Below are 15,370 nucleotides of genomic sequence, written 5' to 3'. Positions count from 1 at the left end.
TTTTCCTCTGTGTAGACATGTCAGGCAGAAATGCACATCTTTACTAACTGTGTACTGATGCAATGTTCTGCAAACAACTTTGCTGGACTGGACATAGATACAGTACATCAACTGGTTGTCTAACAGTTTTATTTTCATCACATTGCCCTCTTAATTTAATTTTCCTTCCACAAAGAGTCATCTCAACTGCAGGAAGTCTGCACAACACAGAGAAGTGTCTGCCAAACATGTAAAATAACTCTTAAAATAAATCACCCATTCAGCACCACCAATGTTTGTCTAACACTGGGTGATCACATGGAGAAACCATACTGTGTTTACTTCCGCTTTCCAGACAAAAAAGACAAAAGACACATCAGACAAGGGATTATTTGAAGACCATTTTATAAAATATTTTCACATCTACTAAGTTTGAATTCATAAACTACCACATGTGTATGGATATCGTCAATAGGACTATTTATGAGAATTGAAACATGTTGTACTAGAGAAACCTTTTGCCTATGCATGAGCTTGTAAAATGGAATATGTTCCAAGAGACTTTTATAGGAGCACTCATAAATTCAAACACTACCTAAAACTCTACTGTTTACCTTTATTCTATCTCCAGTTTTTTTGTTGCTTTTTTTTTTTTTTTTTCATGAATGAATGCACTTTGCAGCATGAAACTCCATCTTAAATATCCACATCCGTCATCCCGTTTCACCAATAAGAGCAAACTTGACTTGGTTCACAAGTTAATTTGTGTGGTTTGTCCTCATGCTATGCACAAACGTCATCTTCGTGTAGCTGAGATGGTGTAGAAATTCAAGAGGAGAAAATTTTCCTTGTTGTTAGTTGTCACTCCTTCTTGTTGTTGCCAAAGTGACTCTGTTGCCATCTGGTGTTTGCATGACCAATGACCATTTTTCAGATCACAAACCTCTGTGACAGCAACAGACGATTTGCATTACATTCAAAAGAGCCAAACCCAGTTGTCATTCGACTGAATATATCTGTTGTTGTTCTGAGATTGTAAGTTGCAAACCAGATGAAAAAAGTTTTTTTTGGAGTTAAAAAAAAAAAGACCAAGCCAGAACTTTAAGAACATTTATTTGCATATGGGTGTTCAATTTCTCAGAAGCATTTATATGTGTATATTCAATTAAACAAAGGAAAGATAATACTTTACAATAAAACTTTTTTTTTTTTTAAGAATTATGCATTGAGAAAGAAAATAGGAATGATCCTGGACAAACTATAGGTGGACGATCTCTTGGAGGTTTCTGCAACTTAACTTCAATAATCATAAACTGTATAATATGAGCAATAGATTAATTTAAGCTGTAACTGTCTACTGAATCACACAGACTAAGAAGAACTACATCTGCTCGTCTCAGGATCAGGATTGTATGACATAAACCTGTTATCCACACAGAAATTAAAGAGTGCTATAGCGGATCAGAAGCTGAGTAGAAGATTTCATGAGCCTTTGTCTGAGAGGCTGTCAGTTTTAATACAGTCACCTTGAATCGTTTCTCCTCAGGAGTCCCTGATAGATGTCGGATTTTAGGAACCGTGGATAGCAATCCCTAGCCATCAGACTATAGATGAGCTTCTGTGCCGTATCAAACGAAGTCAGGTTCGGCTGGGAGATGTTCTTTGTAATGTTTTCTCTGGTAGTGCAATCTATGTTGATCTGGAATCAAACAGAATCACTCAGAGGCTCATAACAGAAGGTCTATTCATTAGCATTCACATAAATATTCTGCAGGGAAACGATTTGTGTGAACAAGTCCACCTTTGCAGTTTTACAACGATAAAATATACACCATTATAACCATCACTATATGACCCTTTAGATTCACAATTAAAATTCCTCACTAAAAATGCCTGCAGTTTTACGAGCAGCAGTGATTTACCTGTTTGGGTGCTTCTGTTTGGACGAACTCTGAGTAGATCCTGTTGGCAGAGGAGATCATCTCTGGGACCGTCTTGATTTGTTTGTACTCTTCACAGGCGAGCCAAAACAGTATGTTCTCCTCACTGTACTCGGACTTCAGGAACTCCCGGAAAGCCAGCTGTCCGGCTGCAAATCCCAGATGTCAGAAAGTATTCAGCAAACACACATGCCATTGAAGTTACAATAAAAAAGAAAAAAGAAAAAAAGAGACCTACCTTTACAAGCAAGGACTTTATCCACAGACTCACTCCAGGTCTCAATATCCCCAAGAGGATCCTTGGGAAAGCAACACAATCTACCCTTGAAAAGAGTATTGAGATCTATCACTAGCCCAGTTATCAGTGGCATCATCATCATCCATTGGCACATTGAATGATATCTTCGCATTTTAAAGCATGATCTGTGAACCTCCAATTTACTGCACAGAGCACCTGAGAGGAATCTTACATCAATTCAAGCCTAATTCAGATATAGACACAATGCAAAGTGAGACTTACAGTGAGTGAAAACCTCCTTGATATTTTCCCCATGGCTGCTGTAAGTTGTTGCCTGCTGAAAATGGTAAAGGGCCAATAATCAAATATGCAGTAACTCACTTTATCGCCATCTCCTCGTCCTCTACAAAGGGAGACAGAGATAAGATCCCGCCAGACTGAAGATGGGGTTGTGATTGTTTGAAAATGAGGGAGTCAAGTGACTGAACAAATCTAAATGACCCCCACCTAACATCAATGGAATATATGGAAATCTATATGCAAAGTTCTGTTGTAGGGAGAAACAGGGCGTCCTTTTCCATGTCTGTTGCACCTCAAGGAGGAGAGAGCTCAACTGACCTCATCTGTTGACAGAGCACTGACCATCTTCAGTGTGAATCTGACTCACAGCATAAATCACAAAACAGTCAATTGATGATTTAATCCAAATTATTCCAACTAACTAATTATCACCAATTTCCTTACAGCATTTTACACACCATGTTTGTGACTGTCACACAGACCACAGTAGTAATTGAAGCCTGTTGTGGTGAAGCAAAACATGCCCATGTTAAAAAAAAGAAAAAGAAAAAAAAAAAAAAGAAATTAACTTGAGCAATGAGCATTGGTCAGGAAGCATTGGGGAAAGATCCTGGCCATAGGCAAATACTCAAACAAATTTACTATTAAGGAAAAGACTTGTCAACTTTCTATTTGCATGGCGGCAGGGTTGCTCAAATAAAAAAAACAAAAAACTAAACAAAACAAGAACCGGCTTTGATTTATAAACTTCACCCATTCGAAATAATTGTAATGTTGCCACACTATTAGTTGATTGCTTACTTGTTTACTTATTTTGACAGATTTCACAGCAAACCATTCAGCAGGTGATTAAACATTTCAATAAATAGAAATACACATGCTATGCTCACAGGGTTAGTTACATAATCAGGAAATATATTTCACCCATTGTTTTGTGAATTCTTACTGTTCATAAGTAATAGGATTGTTGTACACTCAAAAAATAAGTTTGGTGCGTTAATGTAATTTAATCACGTCACATATGTCCGTCTATTGAGAGTCAATAGATTGAATCCCTATTAATTGGGTTATTAGAGCAAGTATTAGAATTAACCATTTAACAAAGAGGAAGTCAATATGCTCATGATAATCAAAGATATTTTTGATATGTAAATTAAACAACTGCCGAGTGTATGTAGCATTGGATGTGAGAATCTGTTGCTTTCATAGGCCAATACAAGCTAGTTTTTACCAATCTATCCTCCATTCAAATAATACATAAGATGATGAGTAGAGTTTACATACTAAGCCAAGGGAAAAAAGAACAGCAGATAGCAAATGGTAAATGGACTTCACTTATATAACGTTTTTTGAACAGCACGAGCAACCCTAAAGCACTTTCCATCACTAACAACATTCACCCATTCACACACACATTCATGCACCAATGGAGGCTGCAGCCGTGCAAGGTGCCGTCAATCCATTGGGAGCAATTTGGGGTTCAGTGTCTTGCTCAAAGATGCTTCGGCATGTGGAAAGCTGGAGATGGGAATCGATCCTTTCTGAACCGGCTTGTCAGGAAAGCTCAAAATCATTATTCCTCCACACAGGTGAATCTTTGAGTGTGAACTTATTTGTATTCTTCTTTGATTGTTTATATCCAATATGGCAAAAAATAAACAGATATAGCTGGGATAAGTTAAATCGATTGATTCATTTGTTGTGCTCAGTTATTTCTGTTGGCAATGTAGATACATCTTAAAGCCATGACATGAACTGTTGTGTTTCTCAAGGGTCTATCTTTGGTCCCACCCTTTTCAACCTTCACATGCTGCAAACTTTGAGGTATCATCAGAAGACGCAGCATCAACTCCCACAGCTATGCTGACAACACACTGCTGTACATTCAACACTGTCACTTGTGTGAGAGAATGTAAAAAAACTTAAGGGTCCTTTTTTCAGTAGGAAATCCCGTTTGGGCTGCACACCAAAATCATAATTAAGACTGCCAGTCATCTAACATTGCAAGATTGTGACAATTTCCCTTGAAATCCAGTACAGGAATACTTATAAACGCCTGTATAACTCCAAAGGGGTTTCAGAGAATTTGGCAGTACATCCAACCGGCCTCACAACCGCAGACCACATATAACCACACCAGCCCAGGACCACCCCATCCAGCATGTTCACCTCCGTGATGGTCTGAGACCAGCCTCCCAGACAGCTGCTGCAACAATCAGTTTGCATAACCAAAGAATTTCTGCACAAACTGTCAACCAGACAACCTGAGTGCAGTTCGTCGTCGTAAATGACTTGAGTGGACAAATGGTCACATTGGATGACGTCTGGCACGTAGGAGAGGTGTTCTCTTCACGGATGAATCCAGGTTTTCGCTGTCCGGGGCAGATTGCAGACAGCGTGTGGGTGAGCGGTTTGCTGATGTCAACGTTGTGGATGGAGTGGCCCATGGTGGCGGTGGGGTTATGATATGGGCAGACATATGTTACGGACAATGAACACAGGCGCATTTTATTGATGGCATTTCAAATGCACAGGGATACCGTGAGGAGCTCCTGAGGCCCATTGTTGTGCCGTTCATCCACAACCATCACCTCACGTTGCAGCACAATGATGCACGGCCCCATGTTGCAAAGATCTGTAGACAATTCCTGGAAGCTGAAAACATCTCAGTTCTTGCATGACCAGCATCCTCACCGGACATGTCACCCATTGAGCATGTTTGGCATGCTCTGGATTAGCATATTCGACAGCATGTTCCAGTTCCTGCCAATATCCAGCAACTTGGCACAGCCATTGCAGAGGAGTGGACCAACATTCCACAGGCCACAATCAACAACCCGATCTATGCAAAAGAGATGTGTTGTACTGCATGGGGCAAATGGTGGTCTTTTTAATGTTCATTAGGTTTTTTTTATTTATTAATTTAAATCTAATTTACTTTAATGTCTCATTTGAGTAATTACCATTGTGTTTAATCATTCAATCATTTGTTTTAATACTTGGATTTTGATTTCTTTTAGGGCCTCAGTGTTTAATTATTTCATCTTTGTTTTTAAGGTTTATTGTTTGATCTTTTACATGCCTTATTCTGGCTCTAGTGTTTCTTCACTTCGATGTGAGATAGCGCTCCTCACTCTTTGCTGCCTTGATTTTAAATTCAGGCCTTGTGTTTATACTTGGGGGGGGTGGGGGTTTGTGTTTGTGTGAAGCACTTTGTGCTGCATTATTTTCGGGTGAAAAGTTACAGACCCATGAAAAGAATACACATTTCTTTGATTAAAAAAAAAAAACTTTTGCATGGTAATGCTCTTTGGTTTGATTTGCCAATACACAATTATTTGTTTCAATGCATTTGTCTTCTCCTGAGTTGTTTGTAGCCACTGTCATTGGGCTGATTGAGCCCACTCCCTGGAGTTCTCTAATGTCCGATGCAGCCGTGCTTATGACACATTGCTTTTGCAGTCCTTTTGCTGTGGACACTTGCATCCCCGGATGTATCTTACATTAACTGTTCTATTATTTTGACTTTAATGAAATGTTGTCATTTTTGGCTAAGGTTCATAGATGTATCTAGTTATAAAAATCAAAACACTGGTTTAGACAAAAGTAAAGTTCAGGGATCATTAAATGTTGCTTGTAATCCTAGTAAAGACAGAATTAGCTTAATTCATGATGGAAGAAACTCTGAAGGCCACAGAAGACAAAGGACCGAGTGGTTTGATGCATTCGGACAGAAATGTTCCATCTGTGTAAATTTATAAACCCAGATATATGGTTTATATTCGTCCACCACTTGCTCAGAGTGAACATGCAAACTCCACACTGGCGGCTCCCCTGAAGCACAACCCAGACAGAGTGCTCACCACGCCACCACTCTGCAGCCCGGGTTTCAAAAAACACGTTTCTATTATGGACTGTATACGTTTTCGGGGATAGTACAAACCTGGTAATTGTTTTTTGTTTGTTTTTTCTCAGCTTGTGCTTTCGTAATGTGATTAGGTCTTCCTGATGATGACTCAGCAGCAGAAATCTCACCATGCCGCACACTTCATTTGTCAAATGTTTTTTCTGTCATTTGGTGTTCGCATCTTTTTTCAGCCACTGAACGGACTTAACTCTATTTGCTCCGGCATAAAATAATCTCAGCAGCAGAGAGACAGTTCTGACCTGCAAATGCACAACCTGCATTGATCATGAGTCCGATGAGTCATGTGATTATGAACCGTATCTTGAGGATTATCCTTTTCTCCCTTTGGCTTTGCTGGTTGTGTACAGGTCACACATTTATCACCATGGGCACGTTCACTCCATTTTCCTTTGTCCTGACCTTCTTGACCACCAGCTGAATGGTGATGAGCCCAAACAAACCAAGAATGTAAATCAAAACAGGTGATGGAAAACACCCAGGCAGCCCCTATTTGCATGTTTGTAGGCACGCCAGGTTGAGGAATTTGTTTTTCAAAAAAGGTACAGTCATAAAAGATATGAGGACTATACCGAGGAGAGCGGTCTCCACTGCAGCCTTTCCTGCATGATTTTCCTTTATTTTTTTCTCTCCTGTTGAAATGTAGCCTTTCATGGTTCTATAGCACAATTTATTTGTGCACACTTGAATGGTCATAGTTAACAACATCCAAGGAAATATTAACTCTGTAGAGCCACAAAGATCTCGTTTGGTAAAAGAGCTCTAGTTTGTTTTCATACACACTGCATGTCTTCTATGAAATTTGTGGCGCCTCTCTCAGTGATACAAAGAGGATTTGCAGTTTCTTCATCCTGCACAGGGTGGCACTCTAGTCCTCTTCAAGCTCTCTGTTTCTACCTTTATGTCTTCAATTCTCTGTAATTACTGACAGAACTGGATTTCTCTGTTGTTGGTCGTGCTTACTTTATTTGTTTGAACTCAAATAAGGTTTGGACTCTTGCGCTGAAGCATCTCAAGCCTCACACTGCAGGGTGATGATTGGCTGGGGTGAAGATGTAACAGAAAACCCATTTAAATTAGATTTCAAGCCCCCCTGAAAGTAATTCGGTGAACATGCATTTCGTTTACTTAGTGTCTCATCTCTTTCTCTTGACTGATATCATGAAAAGAGAGCACAGGGATGCAGAGAGAGAACATGTAACCCTCTATACTCTTTTTTCCTCCCTCAGCATTACATTTAATTTTCAATATTCACTGGCAATTAAAGTCGAAATCAAAATAAACAACCAGACAGCTATCGGCTGACTATATGCTTGACATTGGTGGAAAGTACAACGCAAAAATGAAACTCCTAAAAAAGTATAGATAACTTGTTTTATTTCCTCCACCTTGACTTGACAGGTTTAACAAAGCAGACATGGATGATTCCTCAAACAATTGATTTTTATAATATTTAACCTTTACTCAAGAAAAATGATGGTGGAATTTACTTCCACAAGCCTGCCACTGACTTACTGATAAACATGCATCTGTTCTAGGACTCAGGGGAAGTTGTCGTTCATTTGGCATTCAGCTGTATCCTTTCTCCCCCTGCATAAACAGATGCCGCTAAATATGCTTCTAACACTTCGGTGGAGGTTCAGTGTTTATAGGGGAAGATACAAACTCTCACCTTGAGACTTTCAAACTGAACCCACTCTTCTGTTTTCAGCTGCACCGAAATTTATTTAGGTCTGTCAATATCGTTGCAGGCCAACCGCATCAGGTGCAAATGGATTTATAAGAGGGGGAAATTTCACAACTCAATATCTGAGCCTGGGAGTCAGCACATCTCTCGCTAAATTTGGCTCATGCAGAGTCAGAATATAGAGCTTCGGAGATGGGACAAACCAGTTCTTCAGATGAAACCTGCGATGGGAAAGATCACAGCCTCGGGTTTACATGAGGTGGGGAAAGCTTAAAGAAAAAAAGAAAAGAAAAAAGTGGCATTTCTCCACCGACCAGGCTGCATGGAACAAAGCCTGAACTTCCAGAGACCCACTTTAGATGTGCAATAGACTTTGGCTTCGTGTAACAGTGAGGCTCTTCTGGCTTGATCACTGCAATGCTATCCTTTTGAAACGTAGGTCCCATTAGATTCTAAATGTTATTTGTTTGTAAATTCTGTAATATGAAATCACATTGTAACTCAAAGTACGGTATTTACCTTACCTGCAGCGAGCAAATGCAAAGCAGTGAAATGGATGTCTGACTCTCCTTCTTTCATTGATAGATGATCTGCTGAGATTACGTTTTTTTATTTTCTTCGAGATAATTGTATTTACCTGGCATTATATATACCTTCTTCACATCAGGGGAAACTACATTACATGTTTGCGCTTACACACTGCAACATATATAGATCACATCTCATTAGGTTAAATGGTTTCTGCATTTTGTGTAGGAAAATTAAGTGGGAATCTGTGTAAAAGAACTCAACTATTAGACATGGTATAATAAATCCTTTCATTTTATACTCCTCTTAGACTGGTACTCATCGCGCTTTACAAGCTTCATATCTCCAGGCAAAATGCTCTCTCGTTCTTTTGTTTCCTGTCAGAGGTTGCACAATACATCTTTAACTTCTGGATGATTTCAGAGGCTTTTAGCTCAGCCTGAGATACAAATTTAAATACCAATGGGAAAGAAACATGCAAACTGCCAGCAAAGTCTTAGCAGACAACTAATCTTGTGCTGTGATGTATTCGGTAGGCGAGCTGAGCCTCTATTTTCGCTAACAGTCCATTAGAACAAAGCCTCCTCCTCTTCGGTGACTTCGTGTGAGAGAAGCCTGCTGGAACTACAGCGTATGCATGCTGCTGCCGTCTGCACAGATGCATAATTAATTTGAAATGTGTGGTATTCCACACTGGTTTTTTGGGAGGGATGACAGTGACTGGCTCTAAGATGGACTTTATCCCTTCGAAAGCAACTAGAAAGCCTGACATCTGTGTTAATGAGGTAAACCGGAGGTGTGTATACAGCTTCTTGTGCAGGGATGTGTTTCTTCGTCATACATATTCAAGAGGTTGGGGGCGACAGTTTTGAATTAATCCATATTTGTCTTTGTAAGAAGTATAGCTTGTGCATACATATACAGTATTATGAATAATTCTGTGCTGGAGTGGTGGGATTTGATAAGGTCTATTAATTTTTCAGTGATTTGGAAAAGAGAGCTACATGCGATCACAATTTCTCCCACTGGTATAATATGCACAGATTATGGCTCCATTTGTCACATTTGAAAATGGTCATTCAGACTAATTAATGCCAGTAAAGGCCTCATTAAAACTGGTTTCATAGGAAAGTGTTTATTTGGGTTACTCCGTATAATATAGTATGTACATTTTACAACAGAAAGTCAATACACTTCTTCCTTGTCATACATAAATTATTAGATGGTAGCAAAATACAAGACATTGGTTATTAACATAACATAATATTAGTATTCAAATAAGATATATGCACTTTCTTGGTGTGAAAATGAGACACTTTGATTAATAGCAGAAGGATGAGGTGTATATCTTTTGTAAAACAACGTTCAGTGCTGTGCAGTCATTAAATCTGTAAGCTGTCACTGTAAATTAGTCTGGAGGGGGTTGTGCAGTACAATGGATACATTCCAGGATTTTTCTTAATGAAATAATGTCATATTTACCTTGTACACAACATCAAGTGTATTATTATGATTGTATAAGGTGAAACTGCCAGACAGGAATACAGAGCAATTGAAGTGTATCGTGTCTAAAGTCAGGAGAGTAGCCTCAGTGTGGCTGTGTGCACGGCTGGCTGGGTTCTGTCAGTAGTGTCGAGGCACTTCAGCTGAAATTCTGTCTCTAACCATCACCATGTCATTCAAGTTGAGAAAAAGATTTGACGAAATCTTAGTAAATCATCTATGAGAAGTTGAAGCCACAAGCTGTACAGCAGCTCAGAGAAAGTGCACGGATAGATCATCCCACCGTGCGGCAGAGTAACATGGTTTCATTCTGAGAATATTCAATTGTGATTGGCCAGAGGGTATCCAATACTTTTCAAATATCCTCATGTCTGTGACATGGTGGCCTCATAACCTTTCGGAATGTATTCTCAACCTAAAAGGCTAATTGAGTCAGTCGTTATCCAGCTGTCTTCCCTGAACACTGAAACTGTTCAGAATTTTGCTTTCTTACATTTTTCGCAAAAGAGCTGGATGACAACATTGATCTCACTCCCATGACTGCATGACATAAAGCTATTGCCTGGAGAAATTTAACTTAACTTACCTTATCTACACTTAGCCAGCTAATGTCCCACCTAAAAAACCCTCCTGCGACTCTACAATGCATCACTTCTTTTTTTTTTCTGACGAATTAAACTGTCAAAATATAACATTTTAATTAGTGAGCATTTGAAGTGAAATTATAGTTGTTTTAAAGTACTTATAGATCCGAGGCGTCTGTTTCCTCCTATTTCTCATCTTAATGCTTAAGCTCAACTTGCCAACTGCCGTAGCGCCTTACCATGCATACAAGACATGTTTTCATGTAACTCTTGGCACAAAAACAAGTAAGCGCATTTCCCAAAATGTTCCTTTAAATTATTATAGCTCTCAAGTTATCATGGTGCAGTGTGTGGTTATAAAATAAAAGCACCCTGCAGAAGCAAACCTGCGGATAATAAACTTCCGCACCACACATTATGTTTCAACAATTGTGCTGCAAATCACGGTTTATCTGCTGCATAAAAATGTTTCGACGAGCGAGCAGTGATCCTCCTGTAATTGTGCCCACTACCAGGCTGACGGCTCAGTCGTGGCCTCTCCCCTCTCATTGAACACACAGGAGCGTGACCTTCTGCGAAACATGGTGGCTCCAGGGCCTTTCCTCCTGGTGAGACGCAGATAAATGTCAGAGTGCAGGAACCTGGGGTAGGAGTCCTTTTTCATCAGGCTATAGACTTTCATCTGGGCTGCTTCAAAACAGCCCTTTGTGGGCTGTGTGATGGTCTTCTGGATTTCCATCTTGGTGTTATAGTCAATGTTGACCTGTGCGGAAAGAGACCACACCGAATCAGTCGCTAAAATTTGCATATGCATATATACAGTAAGACGAAGCAGAAAATATCACAAAATGTGGTAATGGCTGCATTTGTCTTCGGCTGAAAGAGTCTTGGATTTACATTTCCTCTGTGGTAGATTTTACAAAAAAAAAAAAAGTGTTGAAAACACAATAGAAAGGGGATTTGTTGAAGGTCCTAGTAGATTTGTCTTTGACTGAGAAAACATCAGACAATGACAAGAGAATTAGGGAAACCCCCAAATCCGCATTGAGAGAAATGTAAAGTAGAACAATTTGAAATGTTTCAACAAAAAGAATCTTTGTTGTTTAAATTATTTGCACACAGCTCTAAATTTAAGGTAATTTCAGACTGCTTTTCTCTTTATGGACACAGACTGTCATTGTTGGCCATTATGTGATGTGAACGTCATTGGCGGTTGAAAACACGAGTTTCTTAGGTGTAACCACAGAATATGGTGTTCGTTTACTCGCTGCTTTTCATAAATGTGTTTTAATTCTGACATTATTCATGCAGAATAAAAATGATCTAGAATGCTTATATTTGAATTAAAAAAAAGTTTCTTTTAAAAGACAAACAAGTATCCATGTGTATGAAACAATATTTTATTCCTACATCAGTAAGGAAGGTTGCATTCATTTACTGGTGCATCTCGGAGCATCTCAGTCTGCTACATATTTAAATATACATTCATCTTTAAAATGGAAGTGTGTGGGAGACTCTGACTCAAGTTTTCCAAAACCCACCACTTAACAGAAACTCTAATATGGTCAAAACTGCAGCAAGCACCGAAAGCATCAGATCAGATGGTAGTTGCAACACACTCAAGCAAGTGGAAACCTTTTCCACAACCACAAGTGTCTCACATAGAAATGCCCCAGCGTGCTTTACAATGGTGCATGTACAGAGATGCATGACCTCACTGAGCCGCTGATTGTTTACAAAGGTCAACATGCTGCAGGCTCATGACTATGTAGCGCTTTATAACCCGCCTACGGTTATTTTTTTTTTATTATTATTTTATTGCAATGACATAAATATTTCAAACCTCCAAAAGCTATCAGTGAAAAATATATAGAGAAAACACTTAACCAAAGGGTTTTTGCAGTTGCACAGTTTATGATCTATAAAGACACTGTGTCATACCTCTTTAGGGGCTTCCGATTCAATAAAAACTGCATAAATATATTTGGCTTTGGACAGCAGTTTTGTTTCTGAATCAATGCTCTTGTATTCTTCACAGGCCAGCCAGAACTCAATGTTTTCCTCACTGAACTCTGTCCTGAGGAACTGAGCGAAGGTTTGTACCCCATCTGATGTAGAGAAGCAGAAGCACAGACTGGGTGTTACTAATTGTCATGGCAGTAAAGTGGCGTAGAAAAGAAGAAGGAAAAAAAGGAGTTAACTCTGAACAAGTTATGCACAGTAAATGACACCCATGTGTGAAGTGCAGCTAAAAGTTGAGACACCTTAAAAGTTATTTAAGCTAAGCAATTTAATTATTTAGGAGTGCTGTGTAATTTTAACCATAATATACCCAACAATACTTATTTAAACAGACATCATTATTACAAGGCACTGACTATTATAACCATTCCCAGATGAGCACATTTGGTGGTTTAGTGCTTCAGTATGGCTGTAAAGTGCAACTTCTCGGACTAGGAGGAAGTTGCACAGTTTCTGTATTACTATTTGAACTAACAAACATTAAAAGATGTAGTGAAACTCGCACTGCTCTCCCCATTAACTATTTATTGCTCGCAGTGCTCTGTTACAGTCTGCAATTCAAATCGAGCAAATTGTTTGACGGCATAAGAGACTGCTTTTTTTGTCAGAAAGATGACACTAGGTTTTTTTTGTTTTTGAAAAGTTTTGGGCATTAATCTGACCTGAGTGCTTTAGCAGTTCTTCAAAAGAGTCACTCCATTGCAAAGCTGCCTCTGGTGAGATGCTGCAAAGAAACAAAAAAAAGAAGAAAAAAAACACATCAGCGATCCGGTCAGCTCTTCTCTAATGATGCAGCAAATGTAAAAAAAAAAAAAAAAAAGTGTCTTGGTCGCTCTCGGAGATGCCATGTTTCTGTGAGTGTGTAATGAGTCATTGAAGCCACAGGAAACAGAGGTTAAAAATGAACAACAGTTGTCCAAGATATTGCTTGTATGTGAAATTAATGATTTTTTCCCCTCACTTGCTTGATGTCGTATTTGTCTTTTTATGGGGACTGACGTTTTCATGGGAGCCCGACTTGGTGAGAAAAAGGCTTAGTCGACTCTTCCTCTCCTTGTCTTTTTGCCTGCAAACAGGGAAGGAAAATACATCAAGCTCCACAAACTGTCTGTATTTGCAATTCTGACACCATTCACCAAATCAGCAACTTATCACTGACTTCTCTCCGAAGAGACGTATTTCGAGGGTGGTTTACATGTCACACTATAAATTACACAACCTCTTTGTGAAATAGAAAAGCAACACAAGTCATGTAGGCTTACGTTTTATATACCTACATTAAATAAAGACAAACTAATCAACAACTGTAATGCTGACTTTATTTGGCTTTGAGTCACAGTGCATGGACACATCACACATTTACTGAGGAAATGAGGAAATACAACAAAAACTGGTGCTGAATCTTTTTCTGATGATTTAAGTATCACCACTTCAATTTATGGGAGAATCTGATGCATTCCTTAAAAAGAAACATGTAAGTACTCGTTCATAAATCAAGTCAGCAATTAACTGAGGCTCAGATACGAACCTGCTGCAGTCGTCCTTCATCTTTGGTGCCTGCAAGTCCTCTGGACCAAGCGTTTTGAAATATGCTTCCTCCTTTGGGGCCATGTAGTTGAATTGAGGAAATAGAAAAAGCAGCGTCTCCATGCTGTTGTGTCTGTGTCTGGCGTGCAAAGCAGCAGGCCACAAATAGTTTAACCCGTCGCACGACGAGCCACCACGTCTTTTACAAACCCCGCTCGCATTTGGTTTCCCATACCTGCTCTGCTTCCTGTAATGGTGTGCTTACGGTTAACAGCCCCATCAGTGATGGAGAAAACCCCTCTGGCTTCAACACCCTGACAATTGTTTACTTACAAATGTAAAGAAAGCATCTGGCTTTGCTTATTCATAGATGTTTCTTTTTTTTTTCCTTCTTTTTTTTCGCTTCCCGTTTGTTTTTGCTGGAGGTGATATTGTGTTTTTTTTGTTTTTTTTCTGGGAACACATTTTGGGCATTATTTGACACATTGTACCGCAGCAATTTTCAAGTAATAATTCAGGAAAAAAATAAAATAAAAAAAAGACAGAGAGATTTGTATTTTTATAGACTGTAGCATTTTGATTCCTCTGTGTTTATCTTTTCCCATTACCAGTGTGATCATCGAGTGTGATGTTGTATGAATAATGCGAACCTTGTTGGTAAATGTCTGCCTTAAGTGTGCGATCCCGAGCATTATAAGAAGGGTCACTTATTCCGTGCTTCCACTTGTACCACCAGCAAGGCCACACGCTTTAGAGATGGAAAGAATAAAATGTAATGAATAATAAAATGTGTCTGCACTGAGTCTGGGCTTCGCTCCTTCCAGAACATCAGAGCCATAATGGAGAAAGACAAACTGGTTGTGACACAGTGGAAGGCAACAGGGAATAGGTGCATTCTGGGCCAGATGGAGACAAATGTGATGTCTGTGTTAGAGCGAGGGAATGTGTGCTGTTGGTAAAGAAACCAGCAGAGACCTTGGTGCCGTCAAATACACAAATGAAGGTCTCATTAAATTTCATTTTCTCTTTAGTTGTTATGAAGTCTAGATTTGTCTTTAGACATTGTCATTTGGTGGAAAGTTCAGCTTTAATAAACTCTCCGACGCCTCAGAACCTGACCCGAAAATCATTAGTTCC

At 39.3% G+C, this 15,370-nt stretch overlaps 2 protein-coding genes across 2 annotated transcripts; both read right to left on the bottom strand.

Annotated features, from left to right (window-relative positions):
* Positions 1-1,501: 1,501 nt before the first annotated feature.
* rgs1 (regulator of G protein signaling 1) lies at positions 1,502-2,472 on the bottom strand (the record flags this gene model as incomplete). Its single annotated transcript, XM_080503746.1, has 4 exons — positions 1,502-1,678; positions 1,902-2,068; positions 2,158-2,242; positions 2,440-2,472. The coding sequence occupies 4 exons, from the start codon at positions 2,470-2,472 to the stop codon at positions 1,502-1,504; spliced, it is 462 nt and encodes a 153-aa protein (XP_080359872.1).
* A 7,373-nt stretch (positions 2,473-9,845) lies between these two features.
* On the bottom strand, positions 9,846-14,395 carry rgs18 (regulator of G protein signaling 18). Its single transcript, XM_080503747.1, has 5 exons — positions 14,235-14,395; positions 13,668-13,772; positions 13,369-13,430; positions 12,626-12,792; positions 9,846-11,447 (listed from the first exon to the last, which is right to left on the bottom strand). The coding sequence occupies exons 1-5, from the start codon at positions 14,354-14,356 to the stop codon at positions 11,193-11,195; spliced, it is 711 nt and encodes a 236-aa protein (XP_080359873.1). The 5' UTR covers positions 14,357-14,395; the 3' UTR covers positions 9,846-11,192.
* Positions 14,396-15,370: the final 975 nt, after the last annotated feature.

This window comes from Blennius ocellaris, assembly GCF_963422515.1.
Source record: "Blennius ocellaris genome assembly, chromosome: 10".
Taxonomy (NCBI): Eukaryota; Metazoa; Chordata; class Actinopteri; order Blenniiformes; family Blenniidae; genus Blennius; species Blennius ocellaris.
This window is presented reverse-complemented; position numbering and strand designations above follow the sequence as displayed.

Coding starts and splice junctions, on each gene's coding strand:
- rgs18 (XM_080503747.1), bottom strand. CDS start 14,356: ATGGAGACGCTGCTTTTTCTATTTCCTCAATTCAACTACATGGCCCCA. Junction 13,431..13,667: donor ACAAATACGACATCAAGCAA/GTGAGGGGAAAA, acceptor GTTTCTTTGCAG/CATCTCACCAGAGGCAGCTT. Junction 11,448..12,625: donor AATCGGAAGCCCCTAAAGAG/GTATGACACAGT, acceptor CTTTCCGCACAG/GTCAACATTGACTATAACAC.